This window comes from Syngnathus typhle, linkage group LG13 (genome assembly GCF_033458585.1).
Source record: "Syngnathus typhle isolate RoL2023-S1 ecotype Sweden linkage group LG13, RoL_Styp_1.0, whole genome shotgun sequence".
NCBI classification, from domain to species: Eukaryota; Metazoa; Chordata; class Actinopteri; order Syngnathiformes; family Syngnathidae; genus Syngnathus; species Syngnathus typhle.
The window spans coordinates 6,838,456-6,862,990 of NC_083750.1; the positions used below are offsets into that span (position 1 = coordinate 6,838,456).

The window sequence follows — 24,535 nt, forward strand, 5'->3', positions numbered from 1 at the left end:
GAAATAATAGTAATAAAAAGTAATGTTTTGTCAGTTCGTGTTGTTGCCTTCAGAGGGCGCTCTCATAACAAAATATACCTCCAGGGCTCAACCAATCAAGTTGTAAAGGGGGAAATGTTTATTTTGGGCTTTTTGTGCGGCTGTTTGCGCATGCACGTGAATTTCAGTTTTTGTTTGTCCAGTGTCCGTCTAAGTCTAATATTTTTGTGCCTGAATGTGTGTGCATTTTGGTATTTTTTGTGGTGTGCGTGTGTATTCTGCGTGAGTGAGTTAAGGGTTGCGTGTGCACGGACTTTTGTGAGTTTGTGTGTCTCCGTGTTTCTTAGCGATTGTGCATGTATGTATGTTTTTGCTTGTGTAAACGTGTATGTTTTGTGTGTATTCTATGTTTACTTTTTTCTTCTGTGCATGTTTGTGCCCGCGTTGCTCGGTGTGACGTCAAGTTGATTCAACTTCTTCCGGTAAGTTAATTCGACCTCCTAGAATGCAGCGCGCCATCAACTTCCGGTTGCGCTCCACTAAACACTTCCTGGATTACTCGATACACGCTCCGAAAGCAACGGCACCCATCACAACTTCAAACGGGACCAAGAGAAAGGTAAGCCGTGAGTGAAGGTGTGGCCTGAGGGTGTTCATTTTTTATTTGTTTTGTGTTTTAGCTTAAATGTGAGCGTGACGATGACGACGCGTTTGGTGTGCTGACTCGTTTCTGTTTCGTTTCGAGCCAAAGAAGCTTCTACTCAAGCTTTCTCACTTGACGCAAGGAGAGCTAACATGACCGTAATTGTTTGCTCCTGTCAAGTATAGCTGAAAATCTTGCATTCTTCTACTCATTCTTATCCTTTGCTGTCGTTCTAAAACTCTTTCTTCATCTGCAGTTCTTGTCAACATGATCTGCATCCTCTTAGTTCAGTGTTGTCACAAATGGGTTGAAGATAATGGATGCACCTCAGCATGTCTAGTAGAATTACTCCCAAACAGAACTTGTGACATCACCAAGCTTTGGGATTTGGGCATTTCTGAACTTCAGCGCCGTTTTCACAACAGTAGCGGATGAGACTGACGCTCCTCAGGTGGCGTCGCTTGTAGCACGTACGTGCTAACCGAGCTAAATGTGTGTCACGCAGATGGAGTCATGTGACAGCCAGCGAAGCAAGCGTGTGCATTGACCAAGGTTGACCACCCAGCAGCCCGGTCCCGGTCGGTGGCGGCCCATACGCTGCCATGGACAGCCGATGCAGCAGCAGCACTGACTCTCGTGTGACGGGGGGATACGGGGCCAGGAGCTCCACGTCCCTCCAGGCCCACATGGACTCGTACAAGGAGGAGAAGACAAATTGCATCTCGGACGTCAGGCGGACCTTCTGCCTCTTTGTTACCTTCGATCTTTTGTTTGTCACCTTGCTGTGGATCATCGAGCTCAACGTAAGAGCTTTGTCACGACCCGCCCGTGTTTTTCTTACACCTGCCGTATCGATCCCGATTCTGTGCGCCCTCACGCCGCTGATGCAGATTACTGCAATCGAGGACGCTTTGCTTCCTATCGCTAATTCACCCATACAACAAATCAAGATGGCCGACTTCCCCTTTAAATTCCAACACAAGTCCTTGTGACTTTTCTGTTTTGTGTTGATCGGTCAAACTGGTGTCGGGGTCTAATTTATTTTCCAAAGGTTCCGTGGGGCGGTATTGAGTGTGTACTACGTGTGTGCCAGGTGAACGGTGGCCTTCCCGAACAGCTGAACCGAGAAGTGGTCCACTACGACTACCACGCCTCCTTCTTTGACATCTTTGTAAGAAAACACGATTATTTGGGATGCACCTTTTGGGTGGACTTGCTCAAAAATGCCTCTTCGACTTTGTCCCCTCGGCTTCCTGCCTGGGCTCCGCCCCCTCAGCTTCTGGCAGTCTTCCGATTTGCTGTCCTCATCTTGGCCTACGCCGTCTGCAGGCTGAGTCATTGGTGGGCGGTGGCTGTGAGTACACGCGCTCAAGCACATGCAAGATGCACACGCTCAAAACAATTGCACACACACTAAAGGCACCCACATGTTGACAAACGCTCTCACAAAAAAACACCCAAAAAAATGCACGCACAACAACAAAACAAAAAAATGAACATGCCCACACCATGCAAAATGCACACACATTTGCCGCATACACGCACACCCACACACACGTCAGCATGCTCACGGAAAAAGAACACACACGGGCAGGCGGGCAGACTTTGTGGTGAGCGTCTTGCTGGTTGTGTTGTGTTCAGATCACCACTGCCGTCAGCTGCGCTTTCCTCATCGGCAAAGTGATTTTTTCAAAGGTAAGTCTTCAAGAAGCTCATTAGCATAGGAGGTTGTCTGTCCGTCCATGCATTTCAGCCGGAGTCTTTCTTTGTCCGTGCGTCCGGGTTTTTCCGTCAGCTGCTGTCCCAGGGTGCTTTCGGATACCTGTTGCCCATCATCTCCTTTGTACTGGCCTGGATCGAAACCTGGTTGCTGGACTTCAAGGTTCTTCCTCAAGAAGCCGATGACCAAAACCGTGAGCAAGCTGTGTTCCTCCCACTCCTCTTCGTCTTCCTCGCTTAGCTCGTGTGTGTGTGTGTTTCTGTGTGTGTGTGTGTGTGTGTGCGCGTGCGCGCGTCCCCCCCACCTTGCATGTCTCTGCGTGGTCTTGCTCAGGCTACCGGTGCCCGCCGGATGCCACCGCCGCAGAGCGAGCTCCTCTCTTCGCTCCCGGCCCCATGTCAGACGGCCAGTTCTACTCGCCGCCCGATTCGGTGGCAGGTGAGCGCCCCCGAGTGTGACTGGTTGCAACCACAAACTTACCGCTCAACTTTGGTTTTTCTCTCTTTTCTTGGGCAGACACGGATGAGGACCTGGAGGACAAGCGCTGACTTTTGTGACATCTCGGGTAACGCCAATGCATGCCCGCGGGAGTGGAGCGGAGGCGCAGTGATTGGTTTTATTTGCTTTTAATTTTTTTTTTGCTTGTCCGAACAGGAAGTTTTGTGCACCAGCTTTGAAGGGAAAACTTTGCCTTATACTTGCACATACACGCGCACGCACATAGACTCATGATTTTCCTTCTGGGCTTTCACACGAGGTAGTGAAAACGTATTCGCGGCCAGTAGGACAATGTATTTGCGGTTCTCAGACAAAATGGGAACCAAATGTCCATGAAAAGTGATGCCTTTCAAAATAAAAGTCTGCCTGAGTCAACTGTCAATAAGAGCAATCATACAAAACCACAGTCATAGACTAAAGGATGCACACCACGCTTGCATTATTTCACGTCCCCGGAGGAGCCATTCAGGAGGAACTATTGGCAGGACGAGGCTTTGCAATGGCGTTTGACGCAGACGTCACTGAAGCGGATGCAAACCCGCCTGACGACACCGCTTGATGCTTCAAGTTCAAAACGGGTACTTTCCCTCCCAAGCAATCCGCTCGCCCGCCTGGGATTTTCGAGCCGGCTCTTTTCTTGCTCAGTCAAATTTTGTCCAATTAGTTTTGGACATAGGAGAACACCTGTATGCAGTACGAGAATTGCTAAATAAAGTGGGGAAAAAATGTCATCAGTGTCAATTATGACTTTTTATTTTTTAAATTTCGGTCCTGAACAAGTGAGGTATGTCTTGAAAAGCCACCACCGGAAGTAGAGTGGTGATTATCCCGGCTTGACGCAGTCCTGAAACGGAGAATTCCGGCTGATTGGGCGGTGGCCGCGGCGGAGTTGCGATGCTGGCAAACCCGGTAGCACCAAGCCCGGCCGACGGCGCGGAGGAGGCAGCCCTGGGCCCTCCCGCCAGGGAAGAGGCACCCTTCGGCTGGTCCGCTGGGGGTCTCCCGTCCGGCCTGGTGGACTGGAAGCGCAGAACGTGCAGAACTTTTGCCTTGTTCGCTGCAGCCAACGCGGGCATCTGGTAAGCCGGTGGCATGACGCAGACATTCGGCAATCTCGACACGAGTTTAATTAGTCATGTTTTGTCATTCCATCAACGCTTCATCATTCTGTGCCCCCCCAATAAAGATTGCCACCGTGTAGCGAATGGAAGATGTGTCAAAATAAGGCAGTGTTTGCGATGTTTTGTACCCCAGTCACTCAGTATTCTGTCAACACGTCGCATGTCAACACGCTCAAATCAAGGAATTGACAAATTGGTCGTGCTGCCACCTGCAAAAATGTCGTTATTTACCCTACAATACATGAAATCTTGTTTTTAATGTTGTAAATACGAAGTCATGGAATATGAGGGCCGGAGCTCGCATTTGTGAAAAACCGAACAATTGGAAACATAATTGACGAGGATGTCGTATTTACTCCGTTCACTTTTGATAGTGCTTGCTTAAAACAAGTAGTTTCAGACCTTTAATGGACAGAAAAGAAAAAAAACATTGTACTGCTCCCGGTGACCAAGGCGGATACATCACAACAAACAGCACAATTAAGCATTAAATCTTTTTTACATTCTTGAGATTTGAGTGGCAAACGAATTCGACTCCACTTGTATCTGCACTCATGCAGGTTGTTGGCTCGCATCTGGATGCGAATGTACTGCCTGGTCGCCGTCTTGCTGGTTCTGATGGTTCTCTTGGCGACCGTCAAGGATGCCATCGGCTCCCGAAGCAAAGGTGACGAACCCACGCCTTGGCGTTGCCAGACTTCAAATTGAATCACTTTGCTCAAGTCGGCTGCTTTCCAAAGTCAGGTGCTGAATTCCTGCTCTGTGCTCTTTTCAGGAGGAGCCACGTGGTGCAGCCGGTACGTATGGTAAGAAACACCACGCACACGGCCCAAAACATTTTATTTTACAATTGCAAACGTTGATTTGGGTAAAAATCCAAAAGGATGCCAGCTACGGTCATGCAGGGTACGCTCATCTCCTCGTCACAGTCTCTTTAGGAATGTCGGTTCTGCCTCGTGTAAACGCAGAGTACATTGCTGCCTCGAGATGTGAGTGTGGTTCAAAAAGTCCAAAGACGGCTATCTTAAAAAGTTCTTTCACCATTGAAATGGATGGAAAAGGGATGAAGGCGTTCCAGCCCACCCGAAAGAAATCCACGCAAAGAAATGAAGGATATGGTCGTGATGCCATTAAACACCACGTAAATATGTTTAACGTTTTGGCCACATTTTTTGCTTCAGTTCAATGGACATTGTGCTGTTCGTTCTGGTGTTCACACGTGTGACCACCTGGGGGCGCTATAATGCAGCCATACGCCCATACTGTCCATCCATGCAGATGCTCTTGAGTTGTTGGTCTTTACAGAGGACAAAAACTATACAACTGGGAGGTTTCTTCTTCTTCTTTTTTTGTTACATATATTTCATACAGGAAAAATCCAGGAGATTATCTCAAGAATGTATCTCAAGGCATCACTCCCTCCATCCGTCCTCCACGTGCCAGTCAGTCATGTTGTTGTCATGTTATTGGTGTTTGTCACCTGTGTCTGTCCATCCAGCGTCATGTGCTCGCATGCAAAGAATTGTGGGAGATTAGAGCTGCTGACAGCTGCTGCCTTTACACACACACACACACAAACACATCCACACACGCACACGCAAATGTCACCTACTTAATTGTGTGGGGTGTAAGAATGTGTGTATTTGAATGTACGTGTGTGAGTCTGTGCGTGTGAGAATTTGTGTGTATGCACAAGCACAAGTGTACAAACATCATGCGACCTTCTCGTAGCTGTCAATCAAGGCACGTTGCTCCGGCAACACGTGAATCCGCCCGCGTGCGTGCGCAAGTAGTGACGGAGGGTACAAACATCATGCGACCAGAGCTCGATGTCACTGTCTTCGAGGAAAGATGCGCCGAGTGTCCCCACAACAAAAGCTCGAGTGTCCCAACACTTGTGTCCCCCCGCGTGACTCAGCTGTTTCCTCGCATCTGCAACGTCTGCGACACAGGTCCAACCAATCGGGCGGTCGGCCAGGGAGCGGGTGTGTTCCTCGGCGAGCTCTCTGATTGGACGAGAGCTGGCGAGCAAACAATTTCATCCATGTGAATGTGATGTTTAAAAAAAATCAAGGAGCTGTCAGTCAGCACCAATGAGAGGGATTCAATTATAGGTTTCAAATTTATGAAAGACAGACACGCGCGTGTTACCGGCCTGTGTGTGTTTGTAGAAATACGTGCCTGTACTCGTGTGTCTTATTCTGACGTGTGCGTGAAAGTTTTTGTGGGGAAATCAAAGGCGGGGCAGGGTCGTGCCGTCCCGCTGTCTGTCGGCCTTCGTCACCGAGCAGCGTGACTCTGGTTATTTTTAGCGCGCCAGCCTTCAAATAGGCGAGCCGGACTCCGTTCAGCGTAAACAGGTGTCCCCACCGAGCGCCACAGTCGCGACACCCCAACGCTGGGAGTTTGCTATTGGATTTGTAATTTTTTTTCCTTTGCTTTGGACCTGTCGCCAGAGTGTCACCTCGAGATCGTGGCGCGGAACAGAGGTAACCGGAGACTTGCTAAAATGTTGTTTTGTGAGTTATGCTGATGTTTCTTGGCACAGAGTATCGTGGCAAATGCTCATAGCGTGAGGCCATTCGTACTGCTGGCCAAATGGGTCGGGGTAATATCGTGTTGTGGTTTACGTTGATTGCGTGTCGTTAATTGTCGCAAAATGTCTCTATTTTCTATTTCGCTCCATATTGCAAATTTGTGCCGCGGCTCTGACCGAGGCTGGACCGGAAGGAATCGCTTGGTTTCAAATGAGTCCAAATGAGTCAAGTTAGCATGGTTTCGTGTGATCATTTCAAAATGTGAAAATCTTTCACGCTTGGGGAAAATACACTGACTTTGCATGTCAACTCAAGACTTGGCGACCACGCCGTGGCTTGTCTTTCAGCTGGGAGACGATGGAGCCGGACTCGGCCCAGAAGTCGGGCTCAGACCTGCACCTGAGTGACTCTCTGCGGCTGCTCCTGCAGGAGGCATCAGCCTTCAAGCAGCAGAACCCCGGCAAGGTGAGGTGTCTTGATGACCGACCGCCATGATGATGATGACTACAGGCTCTTGGTCTCCTTCTGCAGTTCTGTTTGCTGGTGTGCAGCTTCTGCACTTTCTTTGCGGTCCTCGGACGCTACATTCCTGGGATCGTCATCTCCTACCTTCTCGGTGAGTGGCCCCAAAACAATTACAATGGAGCGTGCTTTGTTTTTTATTTTAAAAAAGAATCTTATAATGAGCCAGAGGGCAAAAACTGCCAATTTGTGCATCATGATGTCACGCTTCAATTCCATTCCTTTGCCACTAGGGTCAGTCAGCATGTTGCCCTCATACGGTTCACCCTCACGAGCTGTGTTTCAGTGTTGTGGGCGTTCCTGTGGCCGGTGCTGTCTTCTCCGGAGGCGTCCTCGTGGCTGAAGCCGCTTCTGCAAAAACTGCACTTTGGCTTGGCAACATTGCTGCAAAAGATAAAAGAGGATCACGGTAACGGTTAAAACAAATAGCATGCATGCTAGTTAGCTAGGACATTGTGCTGTTCCTTCTTGTGTTCAAACTGTTGTGGTCTTGTGCCGTACCACAGAGAGAAGAATCCTCAAGGCTCGGATTGAGGAGTCCGTGGAGTCGGAGCGCTCGTCCATGTTTGCCAAGGTGGGCACATCGTCCGATAGTTGACGTCACATTGTCAAGAATGGAAGCTTTTGCATCATAATTGTAGAATTCAATTCAATTCATCGAGCTGCTCCTGTCGCTGAGTTGCCACTGCTCTTGTTTCTTGCAGAAGATGAAGAATATGTGCCTGCCATAATTGCCATCTTGTCTTTAGAAAGCGTTCCATACCGATATCTATTTTCTTTGATGAACATCATGAATTGAAGAGCTGCTTATTTGAGCCAATGTGTTGTTTGCATGAAATGATGCGAGGTTCCATTTTGTTCCGTGCTCGTCAGCTGGATTCGGCGGCATGTAAGGAACTGTCGGTGTCGGACACGTCGGTGTCGGACGTGACTTGGACGGACAACTTGACCCTGTCGGAGGAGAACACGCCGCAGACGGAGAACTCTGAAGGTGACTTTTGAGCTTCACGTCAGTAGAATAATTGAAGGAACTTTTCAGTTCTTTCAAAATGCGAATTAAAAAAAAAACCATAGGTTTTCCGAGCCTCACATAACTGCTTGGTGGGCCGGACGAATTTATGATGATGATCTCATCAAGCGCCATTACAAGATCACACTTTGACCTTTGATGCCCCCTCCAGACCTGGACAGAGAGGAGGTGTTCTCTGGGGGTCTCCATGACTTCCCCTCTGTGGACAATGGCACTACCACCAATGGCGAGGACGACGAAGAAGAGGACTTCGGCCTTCCTCTGCCAATCGGGAACAAGCGCACCGTTCCGCCTCCCGATGACGGCGCCAGCCTAGACCTGGTCCAGACCGTGATGCGGGCCACTATTGTGGCCGCCATCCAGGAGACAGCTGTGGGCTTCAGACTCCCCAAGGTGACCGAGGAGTCGGACAGCGAGGTTGACGACTTTGAGCTGCTGGACCAGGCGGAGCTGGACCAGCTGGGGGCGGAACTGGATCTTGCGGCAGGGGACGGAGCCAAGACTGCCGCTGAAGAAAGCGGTGGAAAAGCTCCGCCGGGGTTCTTCGCCAAACTTCTGAGACGCCACTGATTCGCCGCCGGACAGTTGTGACTTAGTTGAATTTGTTCCGTGACCAAGCTCCCAACTCATTTTGCTTGTACAGCGGTACCTTGAGTTGCTGTCACAATTTATGAGTTTTTCGAGTAAGGAGCGATCGTCAATTTATCTTGGTCAAGCCAAGTTTATTTATATAGCCCTTAATCACAGACAAAAAAACAATCTGTTGCTCCACTACTTTGGGATGGTAAATTTGGTAGAGAGGTGTTTATTCAGGGTAGACTCGCCAAGAACAAAAGTCTGAAGAAGCCACGCCAAGACAGCCATTCTGCTGTTTTGCTTCTAAGTAGCCAAAGGTCATGTTGGCCACACCCACATGTTGCTAAATCGTTCAATACCCCCAAGTTCACTTTGATTTAATGATGTGAAATGTGGTCGTCACATTTATCATGAGCAGAACCCTCAAAAGGTCTCACAAAGCTGAAAAAGATTGCTTGATCCGATGACCACAATTTAGTCTGGGAGCTTGTTTGCTCGGTTTAGTGGCCATTCCCCACAAAATGAAACCACCTGACTCGTGTTTCAAATGGAATGAAGATTGAAGGAATGTGAAATGCCCAGTAAAAAGGGTGCCAGGCAATTTGAATTTGACATTGTGTTGCTGAAAATTGCTTCAATGTAATTTTTTTCAAGTCTCATTCTGCTGGTTGGATTTTGTTTATATTATGCTGTACTTTTGAAATCTTTTATAACTTTTTCATTTGTTCCAATTATCTCGTGCTTCAGTGAAATCAGCAACTACAAACGCTTAACAAATATTCACGCACCTTAATGAACTGGGGGGAAAACTCCAATGCACTTTGTTTTATACTTCAATTACAATCAGTGAGCGATCATGTGAGTTTTCTACGACGGGATGACTAGTATTAACTGTCCAAGTTCAAGAGTGCCTAAAAATCTGCTGCTTTTGTCCAATGACTGTTGATCCAAACTTGGTCAAGCTTTACCTTACTCGGTTGCCTTTTGCTTGCATGGCATTTGTTTGACATGCATCAATGTAGTATTTGTGTAACTTGAATCTGTGTTAATAAAATGTTTCTGTGCAACATGTCAGCTAGCCCGTTAGTGTTCCAGTTGCTTGGGGCAGAAAACTCAAGTGCTGAGAATGAAGAGCTTCTCAAAACAAAAAAACGGAGAGGGTCACGCCGTGGTTCGGGTTTTTCACTTATGTCATAAAGATCATGACGACTGAGATCATGACGAATGAGTTAGTTTCATGTGTGTTGTGTTTATACGCGCGTGAGTGTGCTTGACTTCTGTGTTTACCTGGTTTGCCAACCCCGGAAGTGAGCGGATCATCCGTTAACCAATGACGAGCGAGGCTCAGGCTGCGTCGGCCAATCACAAGCGCGGATCGGGCTCCAACAACAAACAAAAGATCTGGGCTGTGCGAGCTCCCTGATTGGAGACTTTTCTGCTGGCCTCGCTCGACGGAGCCTTCCGATACTGTTGATCTCTTGTTTGCTATTTCAATCGCTTATCGCCCCGGCCGACCACCAGCGTGACAGGTCAAACCTGACCTGGCGACGTCGTGTTTCCGTCTTGTCTGCTTTGCGGTCGTCCTGTGTCCCCCTTTGCAACGCTCGCTTTGCCTTTTCGGTGGCGGCGGTCGAGCTAAGGGCGCTAGCCGCTCGGCTAAAGCCGAGCAGCGGCTCCTTGTGGGCCACTTTAGCCCGTTAGCAAGCTTGAGCTCGGCCGCGTCTCGCTCATCTCGACACTGACGGACAGCGGCGCCTTGAGCTTGTCACTGACAAGCCATTCGAGCGCAGCAGCCAGCATGTCGGGGCAGCCGTCAGGCTGCGGCTTCCTCATGTCGGTGGTGGTCCATGGAGACTCGACTCTCAACGAGCAGGAGAAGGAGCTCAGCCAGCGGCTGCGACGCCTCTACCCAGCTGTTAACGAGAGCGAGACGCCGCTGCCTCGCTCCTGGAGCCCCAAGGACAAGTTCAGCTACATCGGGCTGTCGCAGAACAACCTTCGGGTGCACTACAAAGGTAAGGTCTCCTCGTCGGCAGGCTGGCCGGCTGGCGGAACCCCACTCGGGATGACGAAAGCCAGATCCCTGGCCGTCGAGACGATGAGGCTAAAAACAAAGTGGCTAGGCTAGCTTAGCCCGAGAGGACATCTTGCTGCTTGCTTTTCTCAGTCACTCACGAGCTGGTTCGCTCCTCAAGCGCAGGGGGGAACATAAACACTCCACTCAGCCCTTTGCAAGCCGTTGGGGGAAATAATCGTCTGTCTTTCCGTGAGACAAAGCTTTTTAAAAAGTCCAAAACCTAACGCTGCACTCTTCCCCTTGTTGGGCTAATTGGGTAGCATGAGGGGCTAACTGTAGCAGGAAATGCATTCAGAATAAAGAATACTGAAATGCTTTCTCGAAGCTTCCTGAAGAAAGGAAGGTCAACCATAAACCTTTTGTCCGCGTGTCATCTCATGTGGCCACTATTAGGCCTGGGTTTACATATGCATCCATTTAAGACAGTGTTTCCCCAATCCATTTTCATCCACGGCACACCTTTAATTGGAAAGAAAATCCCAAGGTACACCACCAACAAAAATCTGTTAAATTTTACACCAGCTTCTATATTGAAATGAGTTATTCATCCATCCATCCATTTTCTGTATTACAACAAAATATGTTGTGAAAGTGCTATATAAATAAAGTCCTATTCCTGTATATGTAGGGAGAGTCGAGTTTTAAATAAAAGTGATAGTTTAAAAATTAAAAAAAAAGGTTTTAGACAGTGTAAGGAAAAAATGAACAATCCAGGTTCTCCGGTTGAACTGCATGCTCTGATTTCCATCAGACCACAAACACATCATGGCTGTCAGTGTCACCACTGTTAGCAAAAGCACACACCTAAACTGAATACGTGCCAATCCAATACAATCAAACCAACACAACATGATATTTCAAGATTCTCCGATTCGCCGCGCATGCGTGATTAGCAAGTGGTGACCAGGCCTTGCGCTAACTGACCAGTGGTTTGGGGATCCTGTTTACAATGCGCTCCGTAATTAATATTGGACAAAAACAAATGTGAATGGCGACTATGTCAATGCCTGCTGTCTTCTTTGATTCATCCCTCTTTGATCAATAGACAGCTTCCGTGTTCGAGGTCATTGTATTGTTGAATTCAACTCGTGTCTCCACCGTCTAACTTTGTGAGAAGCACTGTGCCTAAGGGAATACAGCCCAGACAGTCGCAAACGTGCCTTCTCACGCCTTTGTCGTGTTTCCCCAAGGGCACGGCAAGACCCCGAAGGACGCGGCGTCGGTGCGGGCCACCCACCCCATCCCGGCGGCGTGCGGCGTCTACTACTTTGAGGTCAAGATCATCAGCAAAGGGCGAGACGGGTACGAAAAGCGAAAACGCATACGCTCTGTTTGCAGGCCCGCTCGCCACGTCACCTCAGCGCACGGCTGCCACGAATCACAATGTGTGTGTGTGCGTGTGTGCTCTCAGATACATGGGCATCGGCCTCTCTGCGCAGGGCGTCAACATGAACCGGCTGCCTGGTAAGACGACAAAGCTTTTGGCGGGACCCCCCTCGTTAGCTTAGGTTTAGCACGGGGAGCCGCCACAAAAAGTCTCACGTAGTCAGAGCACAACGCAGAGAATGCTTTGAAGAGCTTTCAGAGGGCGGCTCTCTTGGGCGTGTTGCTCTTCCCTCGGATTCCTAACCTACATTCGAGCGTCACAAACTGGTTCTGCTCGACGCGGTGCAAACTCCTCATTACGGTGATGGATGAACCGCAAAAGTTGTGCTTTGCCTCTACTCGTGGACAACACGACTTGACGACTTCTAGTTTGGAGGTGGAGTGAGGCAGGCCCGCCCTTTAAACCAAAAGATAATGAGACTCTTCGTCCGCCAGGTTGGGATAAGCACTCATACGGTTACCACGGCGATGACGGCCACTCCTTTTGCTCATCTGGCACCGGGCAGCCGTACGGGCCCACCTTCACCACGGGCGACGTGATCGGCTGCTGCGTCAACCTCATCAACAACACCTGCTTCTACACCAAGAACGGACACAGCCTCGGTCAGCCAGCCGCATGCAGTTTTTTTGTTTTGGTTTTAAAGTAAGTTTGCCGACATATTTCTCGAGCTGACTCTCTCTTTGTTCCCGTGCAGGCATCGCCTTCACAGACCTTCCAGTAAGTACTCGCGTCGGCTCGTCCAAACGCATCAGAAGTTCATTGGGTGGTGGCATCGCAAAAATGCTTTGCGGATGCTCTGCCACCATTTAAATGATTTGCACACTTGCTGAATGTTGACTCAGTGATGCCAGAAGATACTCTGTGTTGCTAACTTTAGAAATGATATTAGTCATTCGGTGGAAACAGGCGTCACACTATGTGCGTTGTGGCTAGCGATTCAATACAATAGCAGTAAAAGCTTCGACCCATGATACACAAACTATACACATGCAGAAAAAAGTTCCATTCGTAGAAGTTGCGGTGGAAGTCTGAGTGGCACTGGGGCGTTTGCTCCCGCAGCCCAACTTGTACCCGACGGTGGGCCTGCAGACGCCCGGCGAGGTGGTGGACGCCAACTTTGGCCAGCATCCGTTTGTCTTTGACATTGAGGACTACATGCGCGAGTGGAGGACCAAGATCCAGGCGCAGATCGACCGCTTTCCTGTCGGCGAGCGTGAGGGCGAGTGGCAGTCCATGATCCAGAAGTAAGAGCCTCCGAGCCTCCACCTTGAAACGCTCGCCTTCGTTTCACAATCTGTGCCCATCGCGTATCGACATTTTCCGGGCGGCACTTTGACCGTGTCACTGTTTTGCCTCGTGTGTGTGTCTGTCTCACTCATGGTCCTGATGGGATTAAATGTTTGCGTCGCTATGATTACTCGCCCTGCCTGGATTTAATCCACACTCATCGAGCCTGCCGTTGTCTCGTCTCGTCGCCGGATTAAAAGCGGGAAGTTGTCAATGCCTATGTTGCTTGGCCGCGTTGCTGTCTCCGAATGTGACGCAGTCCAACCCTCCTCCACACTTTATAGAATAGCGTCTCTTCTGTTCTCATTCTCAATGTCAAGAAATGGGCAATGTCTGACAGCAGAACCTCTGGTTTGATGGTTGTCAAGAAAACAAACCCAAAAGCAAACAAGGCCTCTTGAAATTAGCAGATGCAGTCGACTGTTGAGCGGTGGTAGCGCTTGTTTAACGGTGTGGCGTCTCTCCTGCAGGATGGTGGCGTCCTACCTGGTGCACCACAGCTACTGCGCCACTGCCGAGGCCTTCGCCAAGACCACCGACCAGGCTGTGCACGAGGAGCTGGCCTCCATCAAGAATCGTCAGAGTGAGTCCATCACCGCTCTCGCTCGCAGACTCCCATGCCGCCAATTGAATGCCGGATTGTAAAAAGGTGCGATTCTTGCGGGCCATTTGCAGAGATCCAGAAGCTGGTGCTGTCCGGCAGGATGGGCGAGGCCATCGAGACCACTCAGCAGCTCTACCCGACCCTCCTGGAGAGGAACCCGGACTTGCTCTTCATGCTCAAGTACTCTATCTCCTCCACCACCACGCCATTTGAAATGCGGCGGTACTCTGACGGCTCCGTTTGCGTTCAGGGTGAGACAGTTCATCGAGATGGTGAATGGAACGGACAGCGAGGTGCGCTGTCTGGGTGGTCGCAGCCCCAAATCTCAGGACAGTTACCCCAGCTCCCCCCGGCCCTTTGGCAGCCCCGCTCACAAAGCCGGCAGCTCGCAGTCGTCCTACCTGGCAGGTATGCCGCCTCGCCCCAGCCTCCGGCTTTATGACTGCCACCTTGTTGGAGCTTTTCCAACTGCTGCAGCGACGCCAAACAAAGCCTGGCTGGACTGCACCATTTAGAAGTTGATTGGGGGGGGGGGGGGGGGGGGTATTGGTGAAACATTCCAAAGAGAAAACAAACCGAAATGGACATACAAGGGGGGGGGGGGGGGAGCAGCTTTGTCGCAATGCCATTGACGTGAGCGCTATTTTGTCGAGTTGGCTGTTTTGAAAAAGGCACCTGCCTCCCTGCACTTGCAGGTGCTGACAACTGCTGCAACGGCGTGACGTCCAATAAGAGCCACGGCTCGGCCCCTCACGGTCATAAGCCCTGCCCTCCGGGGTCAGATGTCAGCTTGAACGGAAACCGCGGCCAGACGGCCGCAACCAGGTGCTTGTCGCGTCTGCGTGCGGCGTGTGCACTTTGCACTCGTTTGAGACGTGTGCGTGTGCATCAGCGACGTGGAGATGGAGGTGGAACACTTCACCAACGGTGTGACTGAGTCGTCCTCCAACGGCTTCCTGAACGGTTCCGCCAAACACCCCAGCGAGCCTGACGACTGTGACGCCGACATGGGTATGTGTGTCTATTCGTGCGTGCGCGCGCCTACGTGTAACACATGCGGTTGCGCGCAGAGGTGGAGTCTACTCAGGCAAAGCGACAGCTGTGCGGCGGCAGCCAGGCGGCCATCGAGAGGATGATCCACTTTGGCCGAGACCTGCAGAGCATGAGCGAGCATCTCAGGAGGGAGTGCGGCAAGAACTCTGCCAACAAGAAGATGCTGAAGGTGGGAGAAAGGCGAAAGTATGGCCGCCCATGACCATGGTCAAGCCAATTGCAGCTTGGGCAAAACCGATTGTAGCGGCGTTGTCTTGAATGCTCAAATCCAAGAAAAGACCAACGCAAAAAAAGTCCAACGCAAGTTTGAATCAGAATTGAAACAAATCAAAATGAAAGAGCAAAGTTCAATATGGCGGCAGGAACAAAAACTGAAGGCCGTATCAGGTGCATTGGCTTGACGTCGGTTCGAATGACTTGCCCATAACGTCGGAGCTGATAAACTTTGGCGTGTGCCTTCAGGACGCCTTCAGCCTGTTGGCCTACTCAGACCCCTGGAGCAGCCCGGTGGGCTACCAGCTGGACGCCATCCAGAGGGAGCCCGTGTGCTCCACGCTCAACAGCGCAATACTCGGTAGGTGGCGTCGACGCGGCAACGGCCCGCCCAGACGGGACCTGATTATGATGGACTTCTGCCGCTCGTGTCTGCTCGCCTCCCCAGAGACTCACAACCTGCCCAAGCAGCCCCCACTGGCCCAGGCGGTGGGCCAGGCCGCCCAGTGCCTCGCCATCATGGCGCGATCGGGCAGCGGCTCCTGCGCCTTTGCCTCTGTGGACAATTACCTGCACTAGCCACTCACACAGTAGTGAGCAAAAGTCTTTGTCCACCGATTTTACCACCGGACGGTTTGGAAAGAGAAGTGTTTTAAGAAATTCGCCACAGTGGTGCTAAAATTTCTCTTTTTAGTTAACAGAAACGGCGCAACTTGCTCCAAGGTGCTCCCTCTACAGCAAGCTGGCACTTGTTCAAGTGAAACTCACATCTTCTTGCCACCACAAAATTGCACTATTTGGAACCCCTCAACTTGACAAGACGGCAGCAAAACGCCGCTTTTATCTAATTGAAACTCGGCAACTCATTCCATCGTAGTTCCTCGATGCTGCCAGATGGCGGAGAAACATTTTTTAGTCGAATGAAATGCCTCAACCTCCCTGAAACATTAATGGGACCTGTTTTCCCAACATTGTATCTTGCCAAAGTTGCATTTTTATGCGAGTGGCGGTGGTCCCGAGCCAATCTGCAAATAAAATCGCAAACAGCAGTGCGACTGCGGGGGTTCTCACTCCATCCTTTGCCACCTTTGTGGCATCAATAGGCAATTCCAAGCTTTTTTTTTTTTCTTTTTTAAATCAGTTGGGAATTTTTGATATTCGAAAGAAATCATGGAAGTGCTATGCTATGGAAAAAACGGTGGAACAAAATTTTTGCACACCACTGTGTACACACACACACACATACACCACCTCCCTTTATGTGGTAAATAGAAACCAGCCCCTGACACCCCTCCTGACTGACTGATGGCGTGACATTGGCCCAGTGTAGCCATCTTAATTGCCCCTGCCCAACCCCTCGCTGAGAAACAGTGAGCCCAGCACCCCCCCCACTCCCCTTTCTGTATTTTATTTTTTTTTATGTTCATTTAGTTCTGGCGTCAAGGAAGGGTGGGGGGGCTCTTGGGTTCTGGCTCTTAGTTGATGCAGGTTTACGAGGTGCAGACGCCACCGTTCAAATGACTATGATGAATGATTATTCTGATTCTTGTTACTTGCATTGACTTTACAGCCACTTGTGATGCTAATAAAAGAAGCCAGCCCGTGTACATGTGACTACTCGATAAGAACACAAACGTAGGCGTGTACGCAGCGCATTCAAAGGCAGTCGGGATTGGACACTGCCACGAGCCAAATAAAAACAAGCGTGATGGCAGAAAAACAATTTTAATTCCATAACTAAAAGGTTGCCTGACGATCGCGTAACAGATTGCCCGCAATGCCTAGCCATCCGCCACTTGAACCCATGATACATGGGCAGAACTTGAGCTGCCACATTGCTGTGGCACCACCCAAAAGAACTCTCTTCCCTACAGGCAAACAGAAAATAGTCTCTGGATTGACTCGATTGGGCACAGTGCTTGGCGTATCGTCACGGCAAGGGTGCATGTACTTGTTGCGGACATCCAATCAGCTGGAGGGAACCCGCTTTTGAATCCAGCGCCGCTTCAGCTTCTCCGCCTTGCTTTTTTTCTCAGGAGCTAAAGCAAAAAAAAAAAAAGCATCAGCACAAGTCTCGAGAAACCACCTCCCCTTGTTCCTCACCCCATTGGCTGTTGACAAAGGAAAAAGCAGCTCCTTTCCTCTTTGCGGTCTTATTTTGAAGGGACAGCTGCTCGTTACCTGACAGGAAGACAAAACAAAGCATACTTAGATTTTTCCAAATTGTATTTGTTTAGGGTACTAAACAAAGTGGAGCCTGTGTGGAAATGACACTTGGCTTACTTGTGCCTCGACGACTTCCCAGGCTGTAATACCGCAAGTGGAGAAAATCCTCGGCAGCTTTCTGCCGAAAAGACGGCAGCGCTTGAGGCTTTACCGTCGTTACTTTGTAGTTCCCCATCAGCCTGAAAAGTAAACACTCAATCGTTTGTGTCTGTAACCATTTTGGCACCTTTTGTGCATTCGGGTATCCAGAGGGTGGTTGTGCAAATAACTTTTGCACTTTATTTTGTCCTCATACTTTTTGGAATGTTTCCGTTTTTGCTTCTTTGTCTCTTCCGTTTCATCTTCATCTTGAAGAGTCGCTTCAGCTTCTTGTTGGCTCTGCCTTCTGTTAGAAAAATTAGATTATCATCGGAATGTGAGGAAAGATGAACAAGTGGAGAAAACTTACTGGGACGAGTCGATTTCCTCCAGAAGTGTGTCAGAAAGAGGTTTTCTCTTCTAGAAAGTGAAAGGAGAATGATTTAGAATGCAAACGTTAAAATAATCAACGTAATCGTCATGAAATGCGAGGCACCTTCTGCTCCTGGAACAGTTCTTGCCTCTTCTTCCTCTTCTCCTTCAGCAGCTCCTTCTCCCTGGAAGCACGCGCGTTTCCAACGGGAGAAATGTTTTAATCATGCTTAGCTTGGTTGGCTAGCGTGCTACCAGTTAGCCTACCTTCTGGCACTTTCCAGGGCCTGACTCACGCTCCGCAGCGCCTGGGCCTTGGAGTCCTCAAAAGTGACCTCCTCGGGCGCCTCGTCGTCACTGGAACTTAATTCTAAATTCCAACTATCCATTATCACGTCGCTTCTGTCTGTTTTGTACAACTGGCTGCTCGCCTCGTTATTTGGTCGCCATGTTGGGGCGGTCCCTCAGACGCGTCGCTCTGACGTAATTTCCTTATTTTTGGTACACAGAAATACTTTTTTTTTTTTTTATTGAAACATCAAGTTACAAAATGTAATATACATTGAATTATGTTATCATATGCACGGAAAGGCAATACAACAGAAGAAAGAGAAAGAAAGGAAGAAGAGAGAGTATGTTTTCTAAATCGCTTGTTTCATCAATTGTCGGCTGCCACCTGAGCTTTTAAATTGGAATCCTAACCGGAAGCAGTGTCGCGCGTATCCTTTCTTTTTATCCAACTATCTTGCTGTTCATTTAAGATCAGCAACAAAAAGGGACAACACGATGCAGCAGTTAATGGTACAGCTTCTGCTGCTGCTGGGCTTGATGCATCTCCAGCAGGCGGAGGTTGAGGTGTTGGCGACCGGAGCATCGCCCTGCCAGGCTCCACTACAGTGGGAGGGAAGATGGGTCGTGTACGACCACGGCACGGGCAGGAACAGCCGAGCCGCGGTGTCCTACGACGGACAGAACCACAGACTGCGGGTGCTGCAACAGCACAAGAAGCACACGCCGTGTCAGAGGTGAAACGCACGCACACATACTAAAAGGTTTATCGGAAGAACAACCGAGTCAGCATTTTTGGCTTGGAAAAGCATTTTATCCCAGAGAGGACTCGCGTAACATTATTTTGAGGCATTCGTATTTTTCTGCAGCAGCTATGTGGCAAGACTCAACTTGCTTGACTTTGTGCCAGTTTGACTTTGGATTGTTTACCAAAGACTTTTTTTTTTCTTTCACAAAATAAGATGACGATGACACTATTCAAAAGAAGTATTGCATTTCACCCCACCCACCCCCTTCTTGGAAGTTTTATTTCTCCTGATACCCGACAAGTACTTTTGCAACAACACCCCCCACCCCCGCATGTTGAATCTTTACCCCTGCGTTGGGCCTCATTCGCAAGCTGCTTATGCAAATGGGGGCTACTATTATTTGCTGCAAATTGTGTGATTTCCACTTGAGTTTGTTAAAGGTGCGGTTTGACGGAGTGGACAATTCTTGGGAAAAGGAACACAAAATGAGAAAAAATAATGTGTTGCGCATTTACAACAACAACAACGGAGGTTTGCCTATAGAAAGTTTGATTCAATTAAATAGTCAATTGTGAAGATTTGCGTATAATTGACACCCATTGAAATGCTCTGAAAAAAAGATCCCCTAAAACGGTGACGATGCAGGGATGAACTCTACATCGTGTGTCTGTATTATACCGCCCCCAGGTGGCAAAGGCATGCACGCCACGAGTACTGCGAGCAGGACGACTTCCACAATTGGTGGAAAGTTACAACAGCAACTTTGCAAACTCTCGAACGATGGCATGACATTGTGTTTTTATGAACAACCGTCGTGCAGAGTGGCGATGGCCAAAAAAGTGTTTGTCGTCGTGTCATTGCAGGTACTTTGAGTTTATCTACTTGTACGAGAGCAGCCTGATGTTCCAGATTGATCAAAAGACGGGCGACTGCGCTAAGGTGGAGCTGACCGAAGCCTGGGACCCCTTTGACATTCCTGACAATTCCACTTTTGAGGACCAGTACATTATTGGAGGCCCCGGCGACAACATGGAGGTGCAGGAGTGGTCCGACAGGAAGCCCGCCCGCAAACGTGAGGCCAACGTCTACCGGGCCTTTTTTCAGCATTATCAAAATTTTAAATGTGGACAGATGCTTGCGAGTTTCACGTGGAACTAACGTTTAACATGACAAGATAGCATACTACTTTTCTTTTGAATTAGTATCAAACGTAAAAAACATGTCAAGAACATTTGTCTCACATTTTTATATGTTTGAAACTGCCCCAAAACACATTATGGTAATATATTGTTAAATGGAAAAGTTTGTCTCTTAGAAAATAGCATACTTTTTCTTAAAAAACTGTAAGACTTTTTACGTGGGTGCACGTGCGTGTGTTTCAGATGAGACCTGGGTAGGCGTGTACACGCTGCGCGACTGCTATCCGGTTCAGGAGACGTATATCAAAAACAGCAGCGTCACCACGTCCACGCGTTTCTTCAACCTGCAGCTTGGCATCAGCGACCCCAACGTCTTCACGCCGCCGCCCGGCTGCCAGATGGCCCGACCGCACGCCATGGCCCACACGCACTGCTGAGATGCTCGGGAATCCGGATGGCATTTCTTTGCATTTTAGTTCACGGTCAAACCAACAAGAGCGGACCACGAGTCGTAAAAAAAGACACATTAACTAAGAAAGGATTAATGTTGTCCATCCATGTAAGCATGTTAAATACTAAGCCCACTCTCCATATAGTGTGACAGTAATAAAGCAAATTATAGACACAAAATCCTCCTCGAGTCGATCTGTGCCTGGAAATTGATTGCTGTGGCAACCAATCTGATATTTATATGTGCTGCAACAAACCCAACGTCAACTTCCTCATTTCATTTAACCTTCCGTACTTTTTTAACGTTTTACGTCTTTTACGTGTATATTTGTAGCTTATATGGTGTTGCAATACCGGGTCTGCCCACCGAGCGATGGGGCAGCGCCATACACACATAAAACCAACGAAGAAGAAAATCCTCGAACCTCTCCAGGAAGTGGCCTTCGCCAGACATTTGGCTACCACGTTTCGTTTTCAAGATTTGATTTAAAACATAAACTATTTGTAGTTTTGTTGCCTCGATTTAGCCTGCCAAAGAATCAGGTATAACCTTCTCCAAACACGTCTTCTGCCGCGTGACAGTCAAATAAGACAAATAATTGCCCATCGTTGTTTTGTTGATGTCCGAGCGAGCTAGGCTAAGCTAACGGGCAAGCGAAACACGAATGCAAGCCTTTAAATGGCAGAACCAGAACAAACTAAAACCCGCTATGAAATATGCTACTGTTTTATAAATGGCTTGTGTTGGAGTTTTTAAAAGCTGCTGACCTTTTATTTATCAACCCTAATTTAGGGAGCGTTTGTTAACGATTGTGTAAAATTTCAAATATTGCTATGAAACGAGCGTTATGGCACAGATCTTGAGAAGTCATTTGAACTGGCTAAAGTGTCATTTTCTTGTAATAAATAGTAAGTTGTATTCGAGATGTTAACTTTGTGAAATTGAACTGAAACCTTGTGAATCGCTTGCTCTATTCAAAAGGAGCTTTAAAAGTCAATTATATTAAAAAATATATTTAAATTGGGTGTAAGTTGATGAAACTGCAAGTAATGGCTTAACGTTTGGTCGTATACAATTGTAATTCTCGTCAGTATAAACTTTACAGTCATTTCTATGTGGGTTTTTTTTCGTAACCCTTGACATTAAGTTGACCTGTAAAGGGCGAAGTGCACTGTAGGTTCATATTGAAATTTTATCCCAAAATCTGATGTTGCAGATTAAACCATTTGAAATTATCCTCTGTTGTAAATTAAAGGGATGGGAAACTGTTTTCCTGTTTCTAGAAAAAATAAAATCAATAGATGAACTCGTTATTAAGTAGTCTTTCGCTGCAGCGCATCGTAATGTGGTTCATTAATGTGTTCAGGCCACCATGTCGTCGTACACGTGCATCAGCTGCCGCGTGGCGTTCCCCGACGGCGAGATGCAGCGCGCTCACTACAAGAGCGACTGGCACCGCTACAACCTGAAGCGCAAGGTTGCGGACATGCCGCCCGTCAGCGCTGACAATTTTCAGGAGCGCGTCCTGTTGCAGCGTGGCACCGAGGGCCAGCAGAGCAACACCGCTGAGGCCTGCCCAGTCTGCAACAAAAAGTTCTCCACCACCAACGCCTTCGACAACCACCTGCGCTCGCAGCGCCACCGACAGGCCGAGCGCCGCGCCCTGCAAGCCGCACGCCTGCAGGTGGACAAGCTCAACCAGAAGAACTTAGAGAAAGGGCTTGGCGACAACGACAAGGCCAACCAAGATGCCAGGAACGAGGCTCTGCAGCAGGCCCTCAAGGAGCAGCGGAGGGCCGAGCGCCCTGGGACGGTCCGGGAGGAGGAGGCGGCGGCGACGAGGAGCAAGCCGGAAAAACCTCCGCGACTCGTATGGCTGGAGGAGCAGGCCAAGCGGAGAGAGTTGGAGGAAGGACCCGCCGCAGAGGAAGGTAAGCCTTTTTAAAAAGAAAATGCTGTATCGTGACTTTCCCTTCAAACAGGACTCGGCTCTTGTGTTGCCCAAGTGAATAAAAAAACCTCCAAATGAAATAGCAATGTTCTATCATGACAAAGGTTTATGAATGGATGGATGTTCTGAACCTACAGAGGAGTGGGAGGACATGGACGAAGATGATGATGATGATGATGATGACGAAGATGTGGAAGAGGAGGAGGAGGAGGAGGCGACCACGGGAGATCAGGAAGAAGACGTGACTCCTCGATCCGACCCGCAACTCCCCGCCGCCATCGCACTCGCCGGTTCCATCCCTGTCACCGACTGCCTGTTTTGCTCACATCATTCTAAATCACTGCTGCGCAACGTCGCCCACATGACGCAGGTTCACAGCTTCTTCATCCCAGACCTCCAGTACCTGGTGAACCTCAAGGGTCTGGTCCGCTACCTGGGTAAGACAGCGAGAAGTCCTTAAGACCTCTACACCAATCAGAGCAGAAATAACTCAGTTTTGGGCAAATTGCAGTTTTTGCCATTTGATAAAGTTGAATGATAGCATTTCTTTTGGCTTTGTTGTCAACACTTAGGCGAGAAGGTGGGCGCGGGCAACGTGTGCCTGTGGTGCAACGAGAAGGGGCGCTCATTCTACTCCACGGAAGCCGTGCAGCATCACATGACGGACAAAAGTCACTGCAAGCTCTTCACTGACGGGGACGCTGCGCTGGAGTTCGCCGACTTTTATGACTTCAGGTAAAAGTCACGCATGATCCAAATCGGGACTCCCCAAACTCTGCCCCATTATAGACCGGGCGGGCCCAGGTAGTTCCCAAATTGGCCATTGTAAAGGACATTGCCGCTGGTTAGTGAGTGAAGGAACGCTGTGTTGGTTTGCAATCGTTGGCTGTTTCCCTGCTCTGCCATGCATCGCTACATAAAAATTTGGACTGGCGTCAACGACACGGGCTGGACCGCCCCACGTGGCTCGCTTGCTCACTCGCCCGCCCACTGTCGCTTCATTTTGGGAGCGGGAAATGAGAGAAGCAACCCCAATTGTGTTGTTTTGGGAACAGGAACAGCTACCCCGATGGCACGGACCAAATGGATGACGAGCTTCCGGATGACAAGAACATTCAATACGATGACGAGACAATGGAACTCGCGCTCCCGTCAGGTGCTGGACGCGGTTGTGTCCTCCCAATAAAAGCTGTCATACTTGAGCGATCTCATAACTATATTCACGACGCAGGTGCCAGGATCGGCCACCGTTCCCTCATGCGGTACTACAAGCAACGTTTCGGAACTGAAAGGGTGCTGGCCCTGAGCCACAACAGAAACGCGGTGGGACGCGTGCTGCGCCAATACAGAGCACTCGGATGGGGCGGCGACACAGGTACGCCACAAACTCAACACCATTATCATTCCAAATTACAGTCAAAACATGCAATTATGCAAATATTTTATACAAAACTATCGGCAGAACTTTGTGGATGAATTAAATTCTGAGAGCTTAGTGTCAGCACCGTGCGAAATGCTATTGATGGGCTAACAGAAATTTCAACTTTCAAACAACAGCGATTTGGTAGACCTTCCCTGTCTCTTAAGTATGTTTGACCAATCTCCCCCATGTTATCCGTTAGGCCTGAGCGGCGCGCGTCGTTCTCCTCGCGACATGCAGTACGTGCAGATGATGAAGTCCAAGTGGATGCTGAAGTTGGGCATGAATCACAACGCCACCAGGCAGAAACACTTCCGCCCGCAAGTCATCTTCTGAGAGCTCAACGTGCAAATCCAACCTGTTGCTCCCACAGGGGCCATCGAGTTATTTAATTTGGATTAAAAATCTGACATAATACAACCAGGCCTGTTTACTGCAGTTGAAACACTAATCACGCTTCTCATTAATTCAACAATAATAATAATAAAATAAAGAAAATCAAAAATTCATTCAACTTGAATTAAATCATTCATTTGTATTAACTTTACTGGTAATGCAATGACAGTCTCATTTGCAATATCAACCTATCTACAGACACAAAGGATATAGTTGCA

At 48.9% G+C, this 24,535-nt stretch overlaps 6 protein-coding genes across 9 annotated transcripts; 5 read left to right on the top strand and 1 right to left on the bottom strand.

Annotated features, from left to right (window-relative positions):
- Nucleotides 1-134: 134 nt before the first annotated feature.
- Nucleotides 135-3,571, top strand: stard3nl (STARD3 N-terminal like). 2 transcript variants are annotated; one of them, XM_061294666.1, is made up of 9 exons: nucleotides 135-598; nucleotides 1,128-1,425; nucleotides 1,716-1,793; nucleotides 1,899-1,976; nucleotides 2,264-2,317; nucleotides 2,418-2,535; nucleotides 2,676-2,780; nucleotides 2,859-2,907; nucleotides 2,997-3,571. In XM_061294666.1, the coding sequence occupies exons 2-8, from the start codon at nucleotides 1,225-1,227 to the stop codon at nucleotides 2,888-2,890; spliced, it is 666 nt and encodes a 221-aa protein (XP_061150650.1). In that variant the 5' UTR covers nucleotides 135-598; nucleotides 1,128-1,224; the 3' UTR covers nucleotides 2,891-2,907; nucleotides 2,997-3,571. The 2 variants fall into 2 exon arrangements, with proteins under 2 accessions (XP_061150650.1, XP_061150649.1); XM_061294665.1 differs by having other exon boundaries at nucleotides 137-598; nucleotides 2,859-3,571.
- Nucleotides 3,572-3,699: 128 nt separating this feature from the next.
- Nucleotides 3,700-9,697, top strand: retreg1 (reticulophagy regulator 1). 2 transcript variants are annotated; one of them, XM_061294580.1, is made up of 9 exons: nucleotides 3,700-3,919; nucleotides 4,522-4,628; nucleotides 4,737-4,767; nucleotides 6,846-6,963; nucleotides 7,030-7,114; nucleotides 7,307-7,429; nucleotides 7,527-7,594; nucleotides 7,894-8,011; nucleotides 8,202-9,697. In XM_061294580.1, exons 1-9 carry the CDS (start codon nucleotides 3,735-3,737, stop codon nucleotides 8,618-8,620), a joined length of 1,254 nt encoding a protein of 417 aa, XP_061150564.1. In that variant the 5' UTR covers nucleotides 3,700-3,734; the 3' UTR covers nucleotides 8,621-9,697. The 2 variants fall into 2 exon arrangements, with proteins under 2 accessions (XP_061150564.1, XP_061150565.1); XM_061294581.1 differs by having other exon boundaries at nucleotides 4,737-4,758.
- A 337-nt stretch (nucleotides 9,698-10,034) lies between these two features.
- On the top strand, nucleotides 10,035-16,854 carry ranbp9 (RAN binding protein 9). Its single transcript, XM_061294534.1, has 14 exons — nucleotides 10,035-10,641; nucleotides 11,894-12,005; nucleotides 12,115-12,167; nucleotides 12,525-12,692; nucleotides 12,785-12,807; nucleotides 13,150-13,334; nucleotides 13,848-13,960; nucleotides 14,053-14,161; nucleotides 14,232-14,389; nucleotides 14,677-14,806; nucleotides 14,874-14,992; nucleotides 15,052-15,203; nucleotides 15,497-15,608; nucleotides 15,696-16,854. The coding sequence occupies exons 1-14, from the start codon at nucleotides 10,425-10,427 to the stop codon at nucleotides 15,824-15,826; spliced, it is 1,782 nt and encodes a 593-aa protein (XP_061150518.1). The 5' UTR covers nucleotides 10,035-10,424; the 3' UTR covers nucleotides 15,827-16,854.
- Nucleotides 16,855-16,956: 102 nt separating this feature from the next.
- nol7 (nucleolar protein 7) lies at nucleotides 16,957-18,409 on the bottom strand. Of its 2 annotated transcripts, XM_061294677.1 has the most exons (8): nucleotides 18,191-18,409; nucleotides 18,048-18,108; nucleotides 17,922-17,971; nucleotides 17,769-17,858; nucleotides 17,531-17,652; nucleotides 17,351-17,428; nucleotides 17,199-17,286; nucleotides 16,957-17,115 (listed from the first exon to the last, which is right to left on the bottom strand). In XM_061294677.1, the coding sequence occupies exons 1-7, from the start codon at nucleotides 18,310-18,312 to the stop codon at nucleotides 17,216-17,218; spliced, it is 594 nt and encodes a 197-aa protein (XP_061150661.1). In that variant the 5' UTR covers nucleotides 18,313-18,409; the 3' UTR covers nucleotides 16,957-17,115; nucleotides 17,199-17,215. The 2 variants fall into 2 exon arrangements, with proteins under 2 accessions (XP_061150661.1, XP_061150659.1); XM_061294675.1 differs by having other exon boundaries at nucleotides 16,957-17,286.
- Nucleotides 18,410-18,640: 231 nt separating this feature from the next.
- On the top strand, nucleotides 18,641-20,729 carry epdr1 (ependymin related 1). The gene is made up of 3 exons (XM_061294668.1): nucleotides 18,641-18,948; nucleotides 19,824-20,032; nucleotides 20,343-20,729. Exons 1-3 carry the CDS (start codon nucleotides 18,710-18,712, stop codon nucleotides 20,534-20,536), a joined length of 642 nt encoding a protein of 213 aa, XP_061150652.1. The 5' UTR covers nucleotides 18,641-18,709; the 3' UTR covers nucleotides 20,537-20,729.
- Nucleotides 20,730-20,934: 205 nt separating this feature from the next.
- znf622 (zinc finger protein 622) lies at nucleotides 20,935-24,435 on the top strand. The gene is made up of 7 exons (XM_061294548.1): nucleotides 20,935-21,092; nucleotides 21,917-22,481; nucleotides 22,639-22,938; nucleotides 23,074-23,236; nucleotides 23,557-23,657; nucleotides 23,733-23,876; nucleotides 24,124-24,435. Exons 2-7 carry the CDS (start codon nucleotides 21,923-21,925, stop codon nucleotides 24,255-24,257), a joined length of 1,401 nt encoding a protein of 466 aa, XP_061150532.1. The 5' UTR covers nucleotides 20,935-21,092; nucleotides 21,917-21,922; the 3' UTR covers nucleotides 24,258-24,435.
- The last annotated feature ends 100 nt before the right edge of the window (nucleotides 24,436-24,535 follow it).